Here is a 19679-nt window from a genome sequence, read left to right as displayed (position 1 = left end):
ATGGACAGGGTGTTTCACGTAAGCGGGTCACTGGATTTTGTGGTTTATCCTCTGAGCAATACCGAAAATTGATTCATCAAAATAATAGTATTTTTCACGGGCTATCCTAATATGTTATTGAAAAAACTATCAAACCGAGGCATGAAAAGTTATTGAGGAAAAACCGTTTTCCCAAAACAAATTTTTCTCATTTCGAAAACCAGCCAAATTTGATAAAGAATTTTTTTTGGGAAAACGGTTTTTCTTCAATAACTTTCCATCCTTTCATTTCAAATGAAGAATCAATTGATGAGAAATTGTCTATAGACATGTTTAATTTGAAAACTTGTAATATTCGCAAAAAATAGTTTTTCTTCAATAACTTTTAATGCCTTTATTCAATAGTTTTTCCAATAACATATTTGGATAGCCCGTTAAATATACTATCATATTGATGGGTCACTTTTCAATTCTGCTCGAAGGATAAGCCACAAGATTCAGTGACCCGCTTACGTAAAACATTCTGTATAATATGAAGATATATAGCTAAGTACAGCATTTGCTGTTGATTGCGCTACTACTAAAATAAAAAAAATTGAGCAAAACTTCGAAAAACCCTTCCCAATATTTTAATAAGGTTGAAATTTGGTTGGTATACCTAAAAAATCCATTCGAATGTTAATTTCAAATTTTAAGGGAATTATATCATCAGAACCACCACATCAAATATATATCTAGTTATAAACAATTATAGGGTTTCAATGGCGCATGAATGGCGAGCGCTCAAGAGCTCTTTATGCGATTTTTTTTTAAATTGCATATTATTTTTTTCAAATCTCAAATGTTTTCAATTCCTTCATTGTAAGTCGTATTGTACACAGAGTTGGGGTAGAGTATGGACCCAAGTAATCTTTTGAACGAAAAGGACAATTTTGATGAAATTTTGCAGTTATTTGCGGTTCAACCAGAAGTATATTTTCAACAAAAAATTGTACGTCAGATGCATTTTGCACCATTGCACGAACCTGCTGAATTTCATAAATAATGGTATTTCCGTTCGAAAGATATTTACTTGGTTCCATACTTCATCCCAACCCTATATACCAATAGGGACGAATTCCCTCAAAATCTTAAATTCATAACCTTTAAAATTTATGGATAAAGACCTTTTGTTGAAAGATTGAATTATTAAATTAAAAATAGGAAGGCACAATTTTTTTTATTTCTATTTCCTGTATTGTAATAGAATATTGTATTACGTTTATGAAAAATCCAAAATAGAAATAAAAGTTCAATCACTACCGAATACAATAACTCGATTGATATTCAGTGGCATGGCATGAAAAAATTGAATTAGAATACCTACCTATTTTCAACACAATATATGTCAAATATTACTTTGTTGGAAAAATTTTGTAGAGGAAACTAGGAATTCTAAATTACTCCGATCATCTCGTATTATTTCTCCTCTTTCTGTGAGTAATCAACTTTTCGAAAATAATAATCTCTTTCACTATCATGGTTCAAATTTTGGATTGGAACATTTCAGCCGATAGAAAAATCGTCGCTACCTGACCTCACTAGCCCGATCCAATTGAGACTAGAGCGGACAAGTCAGTCCTTTCTAATTTTTTCCAAATTCTTCTTGAATTTTCTTTATTTTAGATTTATGGTGCTCAGATGAATATCTACTGAAGAAACTCAGATCCATTTCAGCAAAATGAGATACCTCACTAAGGTGCTACAATGGATTTAATGAGAGTTCGATATTATGCTTTATGGCGGAAAGTCACTTTAGATGTGATATCATAGCCTGGAGGACAGCCTCAAATGTTTATCAGAAAAAGGCTAGAAATTGTTCAAAAATTTTTATTGAAAATTACATATACTATAATACTCAATTTCCGGAATTTTTATTTGAGACAACTCTATTTCTGCACCGAAATATATAGACAATACTATAAGTATAGAACAGAACTTGTTTACATGAAACACAAATATGACCCAAGGATCATATCTACACAATACGGTTGTGATAGCAAGACCTCATCCAGAGGTGCCACTCGTATCTGGTGCCAATATTTTTTTCTCAAATCAAAGCTATCTAAATCCATACTTAGGAAGTGGTTCTTTGAAAAACCTTGGTTGCGGGTGCACTATTGTGTTGACGTTAATAATGTGTACAATTACTGAATATGAGGTCTAATTCTTTTCTTTGTCTCGTTTTTCTGGTGTCTACCTTTTCTTTTTTTTATGGAGAGATTTCTGCTTTTTCTATCTCATTGGGGGGTCAAGAATATTAATTGTTTCAAATTCATCTTGTTATGTTTATATCATCCTTGTTATGTTATATTAGTGTTATTTGTATTCTGTATTTTGCAGACTATATGTCTTATAGGCTGCGTTCAGCGGACACAACAGTTCTAAAACAGTTGGACTAATTTTCGCTGAACGGATTTGATCAGTGAGCGCAACATGTTTAGTGAGCGGACGCCATTTTTCTGAGCGACTTTGAATTACGCTCACTGAGTTCAACACGTTGTGAGAACTGTAAAAACAGAGGTTTTAGAGTTTAGGTATTTTCTAACCATTCTCTGATCAATTTAGGATTAGCGAGGACTCAGTGATCAGATTTGCAACTGATTTTTCCGCTGAACGCAGCCATTGATTACAGCGAAAATTTTTAGTTTATTGTTTATTTTTCATATATCCTATATTCTCATGTAGAATTAACTGAATCGATTGTATCAAGCTATCAAAGCTTGTCTTGTGGTGTTATGAGTATTATTTTTTCACCTCAGTGAGATGAAAATGTGAATGATTTTTGTGAATAAATATGAATGTTATGGTTCTGAATGTTCTGATGATGTGATCAGTCGAAGGGAGCTTCGTATTGCTATTCTATTTATTCGTGTAAAATTTAACATCGGTCTATTCAGTTCTCAATGAAATATTAGGTTTTTGTTTTTAATAATAATAATAAACTTTATTTAGCACTCGGCTATTGAAAACAATACAAATGTAATCCACTAACTTAATTAAATTCTTCATAAATATAACTCATTAAACATTTTTTGAATTCTCTATAATTATTACAATATTTGATCTTTTCAGGTAGTTTATTAAATATAACTAATCCCCTGCTAAATGTGGATTTATTCATTAATGTAGTATTAACTTTTGCTATGTAAAAATCATCTCGACGTCGTGTTTCGATATGTTTCTTGAATTTTGTACCTCTACATGGATATTCTACATACATATACACGCTTAATATCCATCCAATCGAATCTGTAATCATGGAAATATCGGGTGTTTCTCTCTTCTCACTATTCTTCTTGAATGTTCTATGGTCTATTTCCTAAAGTTCTTATGATGTGATCAAACCTGGTTACGCGATCAGGATTAAATTAGGTTTGATTGCTAAACATTTATTGGTTTACCGTATGGATATTATGTATAAAGGAATGAAAAATATCAATGAATAAAGAGCATATTTTTTTATAGAGCAGTGTATAGTTGAAATTTTAAAACTAAGAGCGGTCAAAATTTATTCATCATTATCGGCGGTGGTTATCAAACTAGGTACTGAAGGAAGAAAATATTGGGATTTTAGGTTGTTACAGTTCCCTTGACCTATATGGAATGAATTTTACAATATTAATAAAGCGACCTATGTACTGACAATTTCATGGAGATTTCAATACGAATGAAGAACACAAAAATTGAGTGAAAAGTAGTCATAGCTATCACGTTTTTTCTCCTCATAATTATTCATTATAATATAACAATAAATTAAAACACGAATATAAGTAGGTACCCGTGAAAATATTCGAATAAGGAAATAATTAATGATATCTGCAGTTCTGTACATGGGGACTTATCATTGTGAATATTTCAACGTGAATTTCGGTGGTTATTTCCGACCAGAAAGACTTCAAGGTACTTCCCTAATTACGAAGGAATACCAGGTACATCCGTTCAATTGAAATCTTCTGGACATATAACATTGAGTATGATTATACATTTCCAAGTCAATCTCGTTTTGGTTCAGCGAATACCAGGAAATTCAGTGTATAGGTCACACTTTAAGACAAAAGATCCCTATAGATTGAAGCTAGAACTACACAAAAATTGGATTAAATTATGGCTGTCTTTCACCATTGTTAAGGTGACTTATCTTTTGATTCGATTTTGCCTATTAAGGCAGTGGCGGATCCATGGTACTATACAGAGGGAGGGTGTAATGTATATAAAATTCTCACAAGAGAAATTATGAATATATTTCCAATAGATCAAAAAGACTCAATTTGAAGTCCTCAAATCCAAAGGTAAATTGAAAAAGAAAGACTAAAACAACCGCTTTGCATATACATACATTAAACGATTAAAAACATTATAATTGATTTTAGAAAAACCTACTAACTTCAAAATGAATGAATTTATTTGAATAAAATTTTGACTGTGAACACTAGAAGAAAGAGAGGTAAGTATCTACCGACTTTTAGATAATAATTAGGAATTTTACAAGGTGTTCAAAATGATACAATTCATTGATGACTTATTCATTAATATTGGGCAATTTTCAAATGGCACACCCTTTATTTCAATTTCTCCCATGGTAGAGAATTTTTCAAAGATAATAAAATTTGCTACCTAATAAAAAAATAAAATACATGGTATGCTATTTGGAATGAGCCAAAATCTCAACGTTTCAATAAGTCATTAATGAACCTTCTCATTTTGAACACCTAGTAGTTCTCAATGATTATTAAAAAGTCATTAGTACTTATTACTACCTCTGTTGTCCTAGTATTCACTTTCGAAATCTCATTCAAATATCTTAGTTCAGAGTTATAAGGTTTTTTAATTTTATGAAAAATTAAAGAATGAAGAGTTCGAACAAAATTGGGTTCATATATTCCATACAATCTGAAATTTCAATAAAAAAAAGGGTGTTTCGTAAAAAAACGTGGTCATTTACAATTTACCATTTACGTGGTCACTAAACAATTCGAGAAAATTTAGCTCTAATGGAGCATGATGGTGAGTCGAAAAAAAAAATCGAAAATTTCTTAGCTTAGGTAACCCTAACAAAGCGTTGCATCAATGGTGCTGCACCCTGTATAATTTAGCGCTTTCAAATTGCGGGTTCTTCAATTATCTTTGAAATAGCCTCTGTTATTCCTCTCAGGCATGTTTTCATTTTTATATCAAATCGTATTTTTAACTCAAAATCACCTTGTCGAATTTATCAAAGGACGTTTTGTTTTGTCGATTTCGTTAGTCCTCAAAGGCACATTTTAGTAATTATCCCATAAAGACATCCCTGCATTTTGGCACTAATTGGACAAATATATTGAAACTCAAAATAAATAGGTATGCAGTTTTAGAAATTCTAGATAGCAGATTTGAATTTCCGAACTTCACCTTGAAATTAAAATTCGATTAAATTAAAAACAAGTATACTATAAACAAATCGCACTATAAAAATTGGATTTTGAATAGGGGTGGTGGTTTTGTGGCTTTTGATTTGACGGACGCACGATATTGATATCTCATTTCCACTATCTCTATTTTTCTTATTTTCCATCGTGAGTAAAATTTTAACGCAATGATGATAGAACCACAAATTAGGTAATTCTTTACTTCAATAGGTGTACTTAAATCCACAGCAAAGTGCGTTGGGCCATCATCATGTTGAACCATGTACAAGGAATGGTTAATGTATTCAATTTCTTTTATGTTCGTTGCTTTTTGCCAGTTAAGAATCTCTTCATTATCAGACTTGTTAAGTATTCATATCTTGTTCTTCATATTTCTTTTCTGCATAAGGAATGTCATAGACTATCGTCGTTATTTCCCACACATTTTACTCTGGGTTTTGCCCAAGGAACCTAGCTTGTTCGACCATGACTTATTGGATATATCTACAGTACCAATTCTTACATTCTTCAATGTTCATTGTTTCCTAACAAGGACTGATTTAATTTTGTTTCAACATTACAACCAAACACTACGTTCAGTAGGTAGGAAATTTTTCTTAGGAATTGTAGCAACACTAAATTTTGAGAACGATCTCAATAATAAGTAATTTAAACAGAATAGGGTGAATTCTGATTACATGTCAATAATAATTGGAGAGATTAATCGATGTAGGTATGATTTTTAATCAAAAGTTTCGATAAGTGAACTTATATGCATGCAATCTAAATTTACAGGGTGTCTTAATTAGAGATGCATTCGAGTCAAAAATTTTTCTTTTACTCACAAACTTGACTTGACTTGAAAATCAAACTTTTTACGTTAAAAAGTTTGACTTGCATTTATTTCTGTATCTTTAGGTTTGGCTTGAAATCAAACTTCTTCAAACAGTTTTAAGTTTGAATATCATATTGCGCAACTTGTCTGAACCTGTACTCTGCTACTTTTCAAATTAGTTATAGTTCATATTTAGAAGGATACGCTTGGCTTGTTTCATTTTTTTCAAGTGTGTTTTTCTTTCAATAAGGATTTAACTAGTTTGTATGTGAATTTGTTGTTGTCTCTGAATAAACCATATTATATTCTGTATATTATACATCAACCAAAAATAAATATAAAATTTCTATATCAAAAACTACAAATCCAATATTACCTAGTAGATAGGTACTGCATCTGAATTTTCGAAACGTAAACTACTTATGACAATTTCAAGAGGGGTTAGAATTTTTGTCGCAAACTCATCCAAGGTTTATTATTCATATAGCGAATCAAGAGGGTATTTATTGCTTTACTTTTACGAACCAATATAATGAATTGAACTAATAATATTTTGCAAGCAAATCAACGACTGAATATATTCTTATGCGTAAGAGTCGTCAACATTGGTATATCTGGGTCAATGGTAGCCTATGGGAGGTCCACTTGGTGCCTTGTTATGTAAGCAAGACTCAGGAGACGATTGCGATGCTCATTTTATAGTGAACAAGACAAATTAGGGCATTAATTCCATTCTTCATTTCCTTGAAAAATATGTTTATGCGCAAGTTGAAGTTCATGAAAAACTAACAACAAATTAAAAATGCAAGCATTGACCTTCTGATTGTCATTTCCAGTTTGGTCATCGAAATCGTTTTACCCTGATAGGTGTCAATTCGAAAATGAACAGAAAGCAAAACTGTGGAAGTCATACGTACTCAACTTCGTGAATAGCAATATCTAGCACTGTCTTTGAAGGTGCGAAGTGGACATACTCTTCCCCATCCTATCTTACACATTTTCCATAGGATTTAAACAGGGCCGACGCGAGTAATTTTCGCGCCTGAAGCAAACAATTTTTCGGCGCCCCTGCTGAAAAAGCATCAAATAACAACATGATCTCCCTCGTAATCACTTCGAAATCCCAACAAAAAAATATAGATTCAAATTTGGATATCTCAAGTTTTGATGAATTTGTGTTCATCAAGTTCATGATCTTCTCATAAACATTCTGTACACTTTTGGTTCAAACCGCAAACAGTCTTAAAATACTACGTATTTGCAGGATAGAAAATCGAAAAGCTTTTTTCGGGAAAAACTTTTCTGCAGAAATATTAAAAAGAAAGAGTCATCGTCGCCACAATTATTTTCATAAAAATCCTATTATCTCATGAACCCTTGAGTTTTTATCGAAGTTATGGCACATTGCCATTGCCGAAATTATCATCAAATCAGCTATCTAATGATGCAATAATGTACTGGATGTACCATTTTAAATAAGAAGGTAGTAGTCTGTTTCCGATGAAACCGGAAGTTCTAGAGATCTGGAAATATTTCAGAGTCGAAGATCATTGTCTTTAACCCCAACATGCGAATTTTCAGCAAAAAATTATGATACGTTCTCCATAAACGTCTAATAGGCTATCGCGGTGAAGCATCCTATATAATATTACACCAAGTGTTTCCAAGGTTTTTGAATAAAATAAAATGGTCAAACATATCGAAAAACACATGGTATATCGCAAACATAAAAATCCAACTTCTATGTAATGTGTTGAAGAGATCATAATGAAACAAAATAGCACAAAAAAATTTTTTTCGACACCGATAAATAATGCGTAAGTACTATATCTGATTTTCACATACGAATGACTGCGTACGATCGAAGAAAAATTACCTATCACACCACAAGATACAAAGGGCGGTAGGACATGCAAAATTTCAGTATTGCTTTCAAAACTAAATTGGGATAACAAAGATCTATTCCACTGAAAACATTTGGCATTCAACAGTAACTACACTGCTCAACAATTGATAGGGATCACTCAGGGCCGGATTAAACTCTTTTCCGCCCCTAGGCCAAAAACAATTTGCCGCCCCTATGAGTAATGAGAATTTTAAAAATTCAAATTTTTTAAATACGTGATTTTCGCAGAAGTTGATAAAGACAATTTTCTATCTGGAAATAAAACAATCTAATGTTTCAGAGTTATATTTCATAGTAAAAAATTACAGCTTTCATAATCAAACTAATAATGGTTTTCTTCTTGCCTTCTTTTCCGCAAATTTTTGCAACACAGCTTCGAAGTCTGAATAAACGGCATGGCAGACAGTAGAGACGTCCTGTGCTGGCAGAGTAAATCAAGAAATCGCGAGTGTGAGTCTCGGCATTTTTCAATCGGGTTTTAAACAATCCTTTCGAACAATATCGAACGCGATCATTGTAATTCCTTCTTGAAGCTTCAAAATCTAATAAATCAATATTTTGTTTAATTCCACGATTGATAAAATTCTGCCTCAACTCCTCTGTTATTTCATCCCACAGAGCTGGATCATCACTGAAGTTATCTGAACTGCCGCTAATTTCTGGAAAAGCTTTTTTCGGATTTTCACAAGATTCCACTTGTTCCGGAATCTCCATAATGCTTTCAGCTTTGTTTGATGTGTTGTTACCACTTGTTGAAGGTTGATCGAATTCTTGTTGAATTTCACTCAGCTCTGTCGAGTCCACTTTTTGTTTTTTATCACCTTTTTGTAAAAAGGTGTCAATCTTGGGAATCTTCTTCACCAGTTCCTCATTTTTTTCTGATCTTTCCTTTGCTCGTTTTCTATATTCACAACCACTTTCACGTTTTCTTGACATAGCGAAAAAAAGAATGAACAAGTAGATCTGAAGATAAGTTCCCACAAAATTTATTTATACTAAAAATTGCACTAGCAATGTTTAAAAATGACTGGCGACAACTCTATAGTGGTTAGTTCTAGATTCTGAGTGTATTGCATGGACGGAAAAATAGGACTGACGAGCTGCCAGTGCCGATTCCGAAATTCACGCAAAAAATTTAACTAGTTACTTGCATCCATTGAAAATAATACCTACTAGGGCAACTCATCAAACGTGCCGCATTCATATTTTAAATATTATGCCAGTCCTCTGATTTCCCTGACAGTAATCCGTGTTTTATTAGTAGCAATTACAATTTACGATAGGATAGGTTTTCCATGTTCTCTTTGATGCGCTTAACCGCCGACAGTGCCGACTGCTGTTCGGTTTTAGGGCGGCTCCTTTGATTTTCAGATTACCGAGGGGTGTGAAAAATGCAACAATATTTCTATCTTCCATTCAAAAGAATTATACATCGGTAATGAAAAAATGTGCGAAATTTTCGAAGATGGCTATTTCTACATTTTCGTAGAGGAGTTAAAGAATTTTTTTTTATTCACCGAAAAATTTGCCGCCCCTAAAATTGTGCCGCCCCTAGGCCATGGCCTATGTTGGCCTAGGCGGTAATAGGGCACTGGGATCACTTACTTGTTCTAAATTTATTTCTGAAATATTCGCTCCAAGATTATAAATTTAGTCAGATATCAGAGTATTTTCAGTTGATAATATGGTTCACTTGAGAAAAGAATGAAAAAATGGAAAGTTGAAGAGAAAAAAAGACTTTATTAGGAACACTCAAAATTCTGTGTTTGAATAACATAAAAATTTTATGATGAAACCACAAGAAGGCTGAAGTTTCGGTTGAGCTAGTACCTAGTTGGTCCCCCACGAGCTCGTCTCAAGCATTCTACCCTACGAGGCATACTTTCGATCAAACGATTTATAAAATTTTGGGGCAAATATCCCGTAAAGCGTTAGAAAGGTCTAAGGTTGACAATTGTCTATACATCTCAGACCAGACATGTTCGATGCAATTCATGTCTGGAGAGCGAGCTGGCCAGTCCATCCTATCAATAGCATGAGTTTCTAGCGCTTCATTAACCAGACGACTACGGTGTGGACGGGTATTATCGTCAATTAATGTGAAATTCTCGCCCACGGCAGCCGCAAACGGAACAATTATGGGTTCAATAACCATATCGTGATATATCTGGCTGGTCATGGTGGTGTTCTGTAGAACAACCAACTCTGTGCGTTGGTTCAAACAAATGCCTCCCCATACACATATAGAACCTCCGCCAAAAGCTGTTGTGGGTACCATAAACTGTTCTGCATACCTTCGACCTCTTTCCCTCCAAGCAAGAATACGTCCATCGGAGTTGACCAAACGAAATCTAGACTCATCCGTAAATAAACATCGGCTCCAATCTTCAAGTGTCCAATTGCGGTGCTCCTCAGCCCATTGCCGTCGATGAACCCGGTGTTCCCTATTCAAACGGGAATGTTGTACCCTCCTACGTGCTCTCAAACCACGAATATGTAGTCGTCGTCTTACAGTCTGGTTCGAAATTAGAACTCCTGGTGCAACTCTCAGTGATCTATTGAGCCGCGAAGCGGGTAAGTGGGATTTCTCCTAGCATTGAGGATCAAAAGACGATCTTGGGCAGCTGTTGTACTGCGCTGCCGACCTCCCCCATGAACATAAGCTACTGAGTCGTTTTGGATGAACCTATTCCAAGCCCGACTCACGACACTTTGCGACATTCAACCGCCGGGACACTTCTCGCTGGGACAAACCTTCCTGTATCCACCGTATGATTTGGTCCAGTTGCACAGGAGCCAAACGTCTTCTCGGCATGACTGATAAGCTGATATTGTTCTCATTTCTTCAATTATTGTCACCTTATGTGTTTGAACAAAAGAAAAAAACCGATTTAATAACAAATACCACATTGCTTTTCACTCCACCTGTAACAGCCTACAGATAATAATCGATTTTGTGAACAAGAGCCGATGAAGTGAGGAAGACTTTGATATAATCAACTCAAAACATCTTACTTTTTCCTTAGAGAACATATAATGTACAGATATTCACGAGATAACTTGAAAAAAATACAAATGAAGAGAAGTTCATAAGTGATCCCTAGCAATTGTTGATCAGTGTAGTTTCGAAAGCAAAATCGTAGGAATTTTCCGTATGTTGATTGTGTAAACATCGGCCTCCAAATAATTTGAAAGCGAAGCTAGTGTTGTTTTTCATCTTTGTGAAATACTTATCCCTCTCTTACTGAGGATAATAGAGAATTTTGTTGATATTGGTTGTACTACCATGTGTTGTTTATTATACAAGTGGCTTAGTAAAGGCGGTTTGGAGATTTTGATTGCAGGGATGTTGACAAACGCAGCGCAGCGGAACAACCTTTATGTTGTTTTTAAAAATCAATAATAAAATATGAAAAGGCGGCCAGCAAAATGGACCGAATTGCCGCCCTTCAAATAGAGGCGCCTGGAACGGTTGCTTCACCCCTAACGCTAGCTTTGGATTTAAATCCAGCGAGATGGCTGGTCATGGAGAAAGATTATTGCCTCCCTCTTCGAGGAGGAGCAACCTTCAGTTTCTAAAGATTCTAAATCGAAATTAAAATGTAAAAAAAATTCCGTGGAATCCTAAGTACAGTCCATTAAAATCTCGAATTATAGATTTTCTGACACTGGAAATTATAGTAGACGGACTCGAAATCATTGAAAATATCTGCTCATACTAGTTTCTTCATGAAATTTTTTTCCATAAAAAATGTAGGTAGACATATGGACTTACTTCTGAAAGACTCGTGATTCTGTTGAAGAAATTATCTCTTCCAGATGTAACACTTCTTGTTTCACTAAGTATATATAGACTAATAAATTGTCATGAATTCCAAATTAAAGAAAATTTAAATCAATTCTGATTGTAGGATATGGTCACATAACCCCAAAAACAGCACTGGGCAAAGTAGTCACAATTTTTTACGCCATTTTGGGCATACCTCTGATGCTGCTATGCCTATCGAATATAGGGGATATTATGGCCACTTCTTTCAGGTTTCTTTATTGGAGGGTGTGTTGTTACGTTTGTACGAGGCCTAAGAAACCTAGGAAGGCGCGATCGATGAGAGGTTCCATAAGATCAGCAGAGTAAGTTCTAGCAAACTTCGATACATGTAAAGAGTATATTGGGTTGTCTAATAAAAAACCATTTCAATAGTTCAATGACTTTAATTGAACTATTGAAATGGATATTTTTTTTTATTAGGCAACTCATGATACACGATATTTCCTCCAATACTAAACTACTAATTATATTTGATTGACTGTTACTTCTCCGATGAAAGTCGATTTAAATTGTTACTCAAAGACTGCTAATTTTAAATGTAACTATTTATTAAATAAAAAGCATACAACAATTGTTACATTACGCAGTACCTTCATCAGTTTTTACATTTTGTATAACTATCAGGTATTCAATATAATTATATTTTTTCTGAGAATATTAAGCATTGATTGACGTAATAATAAAATAATTATTCAAATTCCAAGCAAAATTTAAGAATATGATAAAGCTATTGTGAAGCGTGAAATATTGTTATACAGGCTGTTTCCAAGTGCGAAAGTTTTAATGGGTTCAATCTTCGTCGTAAATTATTGGTCTTTCACATATAAAAGCTCGAAGACCTTTCTTTGAAAAAATACGCACTTCCAAAAATGAAAAACCTTTTTTTATTATTTTCTCTAAATTGCTGAAAAATTGAATTGATGGCGTTTTGAGGGAATGTTTCACCAATAAGTCTACCTACGATTTTTTATTTTGTTATGAAATTTTAAAGGAACAAAACATGCACCCCCTATTTCACTTGATTTTTAACGAAATTCAATTGAAAAATATCAGTTTAGAATAATGAATCCGATTCATCGAAAAATTTTGTGTTTTTTCTTTAAAATTGAAATTGGAATAATCTGAGTAATTGGCTGTTAATGTTTCAGGAAAAAAATGAAAATGTATTTTCTCATTTTTGGAAGCGTGTAATTTTTCAAGGAAAGGCCTGAGAGGTTTGATCACAAGAACGACCTCCCCTAATTTTCAACAAGAAAGGATTCATCCCCTATAAACTTTCACTGTCACTGAACTGAATATACACATAGATTCAAAACATTTTATATCACCTTTATTCTCATATGAGGGGATTTTTGTGGATTCTTTTATGAATGTTTACCTTTCTTAATCCTAATCATCTCATATTTTTTGCAAGAAACAGATGTTTAGAAATTTTTTTTGTTAATAACATTTTTAGTACGAATATTTCGTTAAGTGAAAGTAGTTGAATTTTATGATTTTGACTGCCGAGATGAACATTACAGTGAGATTGACCGTGCAAGAATTGTAGAAGGCGATGCTCATTTTTTGTTGGCAATAAAGTTGTTGTTTCGCAAAGTGCCTTTTCTTGACATGAAATCGCTATCTTCTGACCAAAAATCATCGTGACAGACCAAGGAGCGGTAGAAGACGTCTCACTATTCAATGACAAAACCATTATATAACTCAACTCTTCGGAGAAACCCTATTATCCTAGACGACCATCTAAAAGACCTGAGCGTGAATACCTTCAGTAGATGAAAAATCATGCAAACCCTTATAAGAAAGACTTGCAACTATGATGGAAAAGCCCCTAGGAAACATAAGAGACCAAACACGGCACTTCCCTAGGAAGTGTGTGTTAAAGCCAAACTTCTACTGGCACAGAGATTGTGTAATGATTACACAAACCTTCTTAGTGGCAAAGTGCCACCTGCTAGAGTAGATCTTAATAGTTCACCAGAGGTGAATTATATTGAGATTGAGAAGTAAAAGGCTAATAGCCTAACTGCATAAGAGAAAGAAATTCCAAGTTCCAAGTAACGCTATCATAGCCTTACCAGCACTACAAATAAGAGATATGAGACATGCCTGGCTCACAACATTACGAAGACGAATACTTGCGACAGGTTTTAGTTGTTGTCGACCACTGAAAGAAACTCGACTAAAACCTGAGCACAGAGCTCTGCCTCTACAATTGACCCAAGAGTACGTATACTTGTCCGAAGATTTTATTTCGATGAGACAAGAATCTGTTTGATATAGGATAGCCATGAAATTCGACTGTGGATAGAGCCAACAAGAATAGCTCAGCTTGCCTTGTGTCTCCATTCGTCAGATGTTTTGGGCTGATATTATGTCCAATGGTCGCATAGAACAAATTCATATTCAGGGATCCACGACTGATGATAGATACTTCAGGGATATTCTAAATCCTCACGTGAGATTATGGAGAGCGGCTGTTGGTCGCCCAATCGTTTTATGGAACATTAATGTTCGACCTGATAGCACCAGAGATGTAAATGAGTATCTTGAAACTGACTCTCTCTGACTGACCCGCTCTATCTCCAAACATTGATTCCATGCTTGGTACATGCTTGGCAAGTTTGCTGAATTATACAGGAATTTTCCCAGAACTTTAATGTACCTTGTTCGAGTCTCTCAAGAGGAAGGTTCGCCTCACGATAGAGTTGGATATCGAAACAAATCCAGGTGTGTTGGAGGCTGTCTTAATAAATGTATTCTAATGGTTTATAACTTATTGAACTTCGTTGCGGAGAGTGCGAAAGCCCAACACGTTGAAGCATAAGTTTCAGTTGGACGGACAATGGTTTTCTACAAGAAAAGTTTGTTCTGAAGGGATATGTTGCTGCTATGATAGAGCAGCGAAAGCAATTTGTCAAGCACCTTTTTACTCGTAGAATGTTTACTTTTTATCCAAGATAACTGCCACGTATTTTACTTGGGATTCCCAGGGTATATTTGGACGTGGCCGAACAGTTTGAATCGTCCCCGTGACAAGAGAAGAGCAGCACTTTTCTGGGTTCACTTTGATTAGCCATTTACTTCGACTTCTTCCAGATGGCTTACATCCTTCTGAAGGTATTTAGTTGCCAATCAGGGGGCTTTTGACCTAGCTATGATAGCAGTATTATCTGTGTATATGGCTAGAAAGGCTCGGTCAGAATTGGGGATTTATAATAAAGCTTAGTTATTAGTTAGTTGGTACCTATGCGTAGGACGCCGAGTTACGAGTACGAAATAAAGATTCAATTAAAACCATCACCAATTGTGCAATCCTCACGGATAATACAAGAGATTTCGGATGAGTATGCTGAATATATAAGAGGAGACAACACACCAACTTGGAGCACTATGGCTTTTAGAGATGAGTTGACGCTTCATGAAGTTTGAAGACGAGACCCACGTGCCATCTAGAGCCTTAGAAATATCGAGCAAAATTGCATCATTCGATACTGATCAATACATATGGTGTTTCTATAATATTTGTATCTGTTATGACGAGTAATTATTGGGGTGCAGCAGCAGCACTGTCTTATTTATTTGGCTATTTGTATGCTAAAGACCAAGGATCTATTGGAGATATTCCTGTCGTCGATTTGATAAGTTATGAATTGTGCTTCTTTTCTTATTTTGCACTGAGAGGTATGGGTGGAAATTAAAATTTATTAACCTCTGCGACTATTATTTTAGAAAACATATCGAATGTTGTAACTCCAATGAATATATTTTTGAGAGATTATTTAAAATATTCCACAATTCTGAGCAGCTGATCTGTGGTGGGGTGGGGTTCATCACTATGGAAGGACGTTCTATACTCGTATATACATATATTTCAATTTCAGTATTTTCATATTTCTCATTACTGAACTTTCGTAGAGAATTCACATAGATTTATGGTTACAGGAGATTTTCAAGATCTCGGAATACTTCATTCAGAAGATCTGTTAGAAATTCAACAAGATCTGCTGACAGCGGATATGGAAATTTGGAATTGCAGACCTCTCATTCTGATACTGATTTAAGGTAAAAAGAATGTTGATGCATTTTATTGAAAAAAAAATGTTGTTTACTATATTTCACGTAGGTATTGAGTTTAGTCTAAAAATCAAGAGTTGCAAGTATGAATTTCAATTATGTGTCGAAAAAAGTTGATAGGAATCATTTAAATTATTAAATTTAAATTACTCAATTTACCACAGATACCATGACTACACAAAACGCGGCACCAGTCTACAAAGAAACCAGGCTTCTAGATTTTCAGATGAGAGAAGAGGGCAATCAGCCCCAAGATTTGGTGGTAGAGGAGGCTCTTTGGATAGGAAGAAATTCCAGAATCGTCAAAGGCCCAGAGACTTTGAAACCTTAGAGTTACAAAACTTCGACAAAACGCCAATTCTTTGCAATAAATATGTTATTAAAGAGGGAGAACTTAACGGCAATGAAGTACCAGGTAGTATTTATCTTTCTGTTCATATATCTTATATCTATCTTAAGCATATCAGATGCATATTGAATTATTTTCAGCAGGGATAACCATGAGAGACTCAGAAAAAAATAGAAGAGGCAATTACAACCAAGAGTCCTTAACTGAATCTAGAGATCCCAACCATTTACAACTTCCAGTGGCTGATCATTTTGTTGAAGATCAAGATGATGCTCATCATGTTAGGAAGAAGAGATGTTCACGTAAGATGTTCACTATTTTTTTTTTTTTGAGAAACTGCAGAAGTAGGTATATTTTCAAAGCAACATCTGAAGTACTCTGAGTTCTCTTTATTCAATGGTGGTTATTTAGACCTCAGAAACATTTTTCGCAAAACCATCTAAGCCTTAATACACCTGTTAAGGTTTTCTGTAGAAGGTGAATTTCTAAATGGAATATGACGTGATGTAAGGTTTACGACGTACTTTTCTCATACAAACTTTCCTTGAACGACAGCTATTATTTCAAACCCCACCAAAGTCACTATTAAGATACCACGGCAAGCTTGCTATTTCCTCATTTGATAGACTATTGTTGAGGATGGTAGCACTGGTACTGATAACGATTAGGTAAAATCGAATTTTATAATAATTCACTCTTTCTGAATGTGAACTACAGGGATAAAATGTACTATATAAGCAGATATACCTAAATTTAGGGCCAGACCTAGCTACGAACACTTCCCCTTAATCGTAGTATATATCCAGCCAAGAAGCAGTCTTCTAGTGCAAAATATACTACTATCCTCTGCAAGTTATATCAATGGCTAGAACTTTTCTAGTATATCCTATTTTAGGGGGATTTTTCATAATTGAGATGTCTTTCATTAGCTAACGTCTATAAACTTAGACAGCATTGAGTGATCATCAATATAGAGGAAGAGGACCTTCAATTATTTAAAGCCTTCGTCAGTTTTTTCCTATACATCAAAAATAAATGAGTAGGACTGATTTATTTTCAAAACTAGGCTTTTCAACCATTGTCTTTTCGGACTTATTATTTTTCAAATTCAATTTGTTTCAAGTTTTATACTTTCAGCTCGATTGAACTCTAGTCCGAAGATGATGACTCCACTAGGTTATGGATACAGAAGTAAATACCTCGACGACCCCGACTCAGATGAAGAGTTCTTCTATGACAATGTATATTACGATACAGGAAAGCAAAGATCACGTCCAGTACCAATAGGTCTGTGCGTTTTCCTCGTCATGAGTTATATCGTGGGCGGAGCATTCCTGTTTGACTACTGGGAACAATGGGGACTCCTCAATGCAGCCTACTTTTGCTTCATCACTCTCACCACTATAGGGTTTGGTGACCTGGTACCAGCGAAGGGTGTTAGTCAAGATAGCACTAAAACTACTACTACTGTTACGGTTAGTATAGCCTTGTGTTCGCTATACCTCCTTTTCGGCATAGCTCTGTTGGCCATGAGCTTCAACTTGGTCCAAGAAGAGGTTATAACCAACGTTAAATCATTGGCCAAAACCTTAGGTATAATCAAGAGTGATGACGAGGATGAATCAGCAGATGATGAAGTTTGAACGATTTGTATTACTATAAAACTATAATGTCAACATTATCTACTCCACTTCTTTGTTATCAAATTTTAATATTTTAAACTTAATAATAAATGGTTGGATAGATTATTATTATTATTTCACTGAATCGAAGTCGTTACGACTCTGTTAGCCTGCCCCAGGAAGGCCCTCAATGCTGTTAATGAAACCGACGACATCCTTAGGAGCCTTTTAGCTAATACTTCGTGAGTATCCAGAAATGAATTTCCCATATGAGTGGTTCTTGGGCCAGTCAGCTCCGGCCATTTGCACACTATGTGCTCGGCTGTTTCATTAGAGTCTGTAGATCTCATCTGCTGACTTACCCATGCGGTACAAAAGGTATTTGCACTGACAGTGTCCTGTCAGCAGTCCCACCATTACCCGAAGCTCAGCTCGTGGTAGCTTCAGGAGCTTTCTGGTATAGGTCTGTGAAAGCAACACAAATTGCTTTGCCTGAGCAAGACCCGGAGTATTCCTTCAGAGGATTTTCCTATATTCCCCCTCCCATTGTTGGACCGCTGTCTTGTATTGTTATTTTTCAAGACCACAGAAGCGTTCCGGATCAACAGGTGTCAACCTTGATGCCCTTTTTGCAAGTTGCAATACCACAATGCCGCGGTACCCATAGTAGAGTTACTTTATTGCCTCTGGTCAGTTGCTTTATGGTATTACGGCACTCCCATGTCAACAGAGACCCCGGCTATAAGATTCCAGAGACCTCAGGCTTTCCGTTGTGATGTAAATACGCACCCCTTTGAGGTTTCCTTTGACACACTCTTGAGTGCAAGTGTTGACAGCGCTAATTGTTCGGTTTACAGGACAGAGGGCTGACTTTCCAGGGATTTAGAGATTGGTTGGAAAGATGATAGCATTTTGATATGTTTCAATCGGGAAATTTTTCCTTATTGTAGATTTTTTACTGCGGTTCAATTCAATATATAGTTTGGAATATAATTCCATTATCTAAAAACTATTGTACTCGACTAATGCGGGTTATGTATTTTTGACCTTCAGGATTCCATAAAAAACTTGAAGGTTTGGTTTTTCGATGAAATATGTATAATGGCACCAGGTTTTATATCTAACCAAAACGTCCACGTCAATCATTTTCACCAATTTTCAATTGAGATGTACTTCGCTTTTAGTGCGGACACAAAAGGCTTGTGATAATAATATTTCAATTTCTGAAGTTGTGAATAGGTGTGCCTTTTAACTTCCCCTTTCTTCGTTCCTCAAAAACCAAATCACTACATTAGAGGGTGTTCCGAATTCGATGCTCACTGAAAGTAGACTAACTATAAGATTTAAAGAGAAAATTTTTTTTTATAAAAATGAGATATCAGAAAGCAGATCATAGATAACTTGATTCGTTATCCACTCTCTGAAAAATGCCTGTTTCAAATATTTCGCTATATCTTGGTTTCTGTTCCAGATATTCGGAAAATTCTAACACGTTTTTTTTTTCAGTCATATCAATGGTTTAAATGATACTCATAACAGATAGTAGAAATTGATTTCCGTTTTTGAGATATAGAGGAGGGTTGGTGTTTCAATGGGGCACCCTATATTTTTCAACGTAGTTTTTTAGGTGCAGATTTGTGGAAAAGCATCCCATCA

General features: G+C 35.0%; 1 protein-coding gene across 2 annotated transcripts in view; it reads left to right on the top strand.

The window, feature by feature from the left end:
• The window catches only part of LOC123674690, a 36750-nt gene extending 18603 nt beyond the window's left edge, over positions 1–18147 (top strand). The window contains exons 3-7 of one of the 2 annotated variants that reach the window (XM_045609660.1): positions 12058–12277; positions 15921–16040; positions 16217–16467; positions 16545–16703; positions 17539–18147. In XM_045609660.1, coding sequence (XP_045465616.1) covers positions 12058–12277; positions 15921–16040; positions 16217–16467; positions 16545–16703; positions 17539–18044 — 1256 coding nt within the window. In that variant the 3' untranslated portion in view covers positions 18045–18147. Of the gene's footprint in view, positions 1–12057; positions 12278–15920; positions 16041–16216; positions 16468–16541; positions 16704–17538 lie in introns of both variants that reach the window. The other variant, XM_045609659.1, reaches the window with a different exon arrangement.
• Positions 18148–19679: the final 1532 nt, after the last annotated feature.

The sequence above is a fragment of the Harmonia axyridis genome, chromosome 3 (assembly GCF_914767665.1).
Source record: "Harmonia axyridis chromosome 3, icHarAxyr1.1, whole genome shotgun sequence".
NCBI lineage: Eukaryota > Metazoa > Arthropoda > Insecta > Coleoptera > Coccinellidae > Harmonia > Harmonia axyridis.
This window is presented reverse-complemented; position numbering and strand designations above follow the sequence as displayed.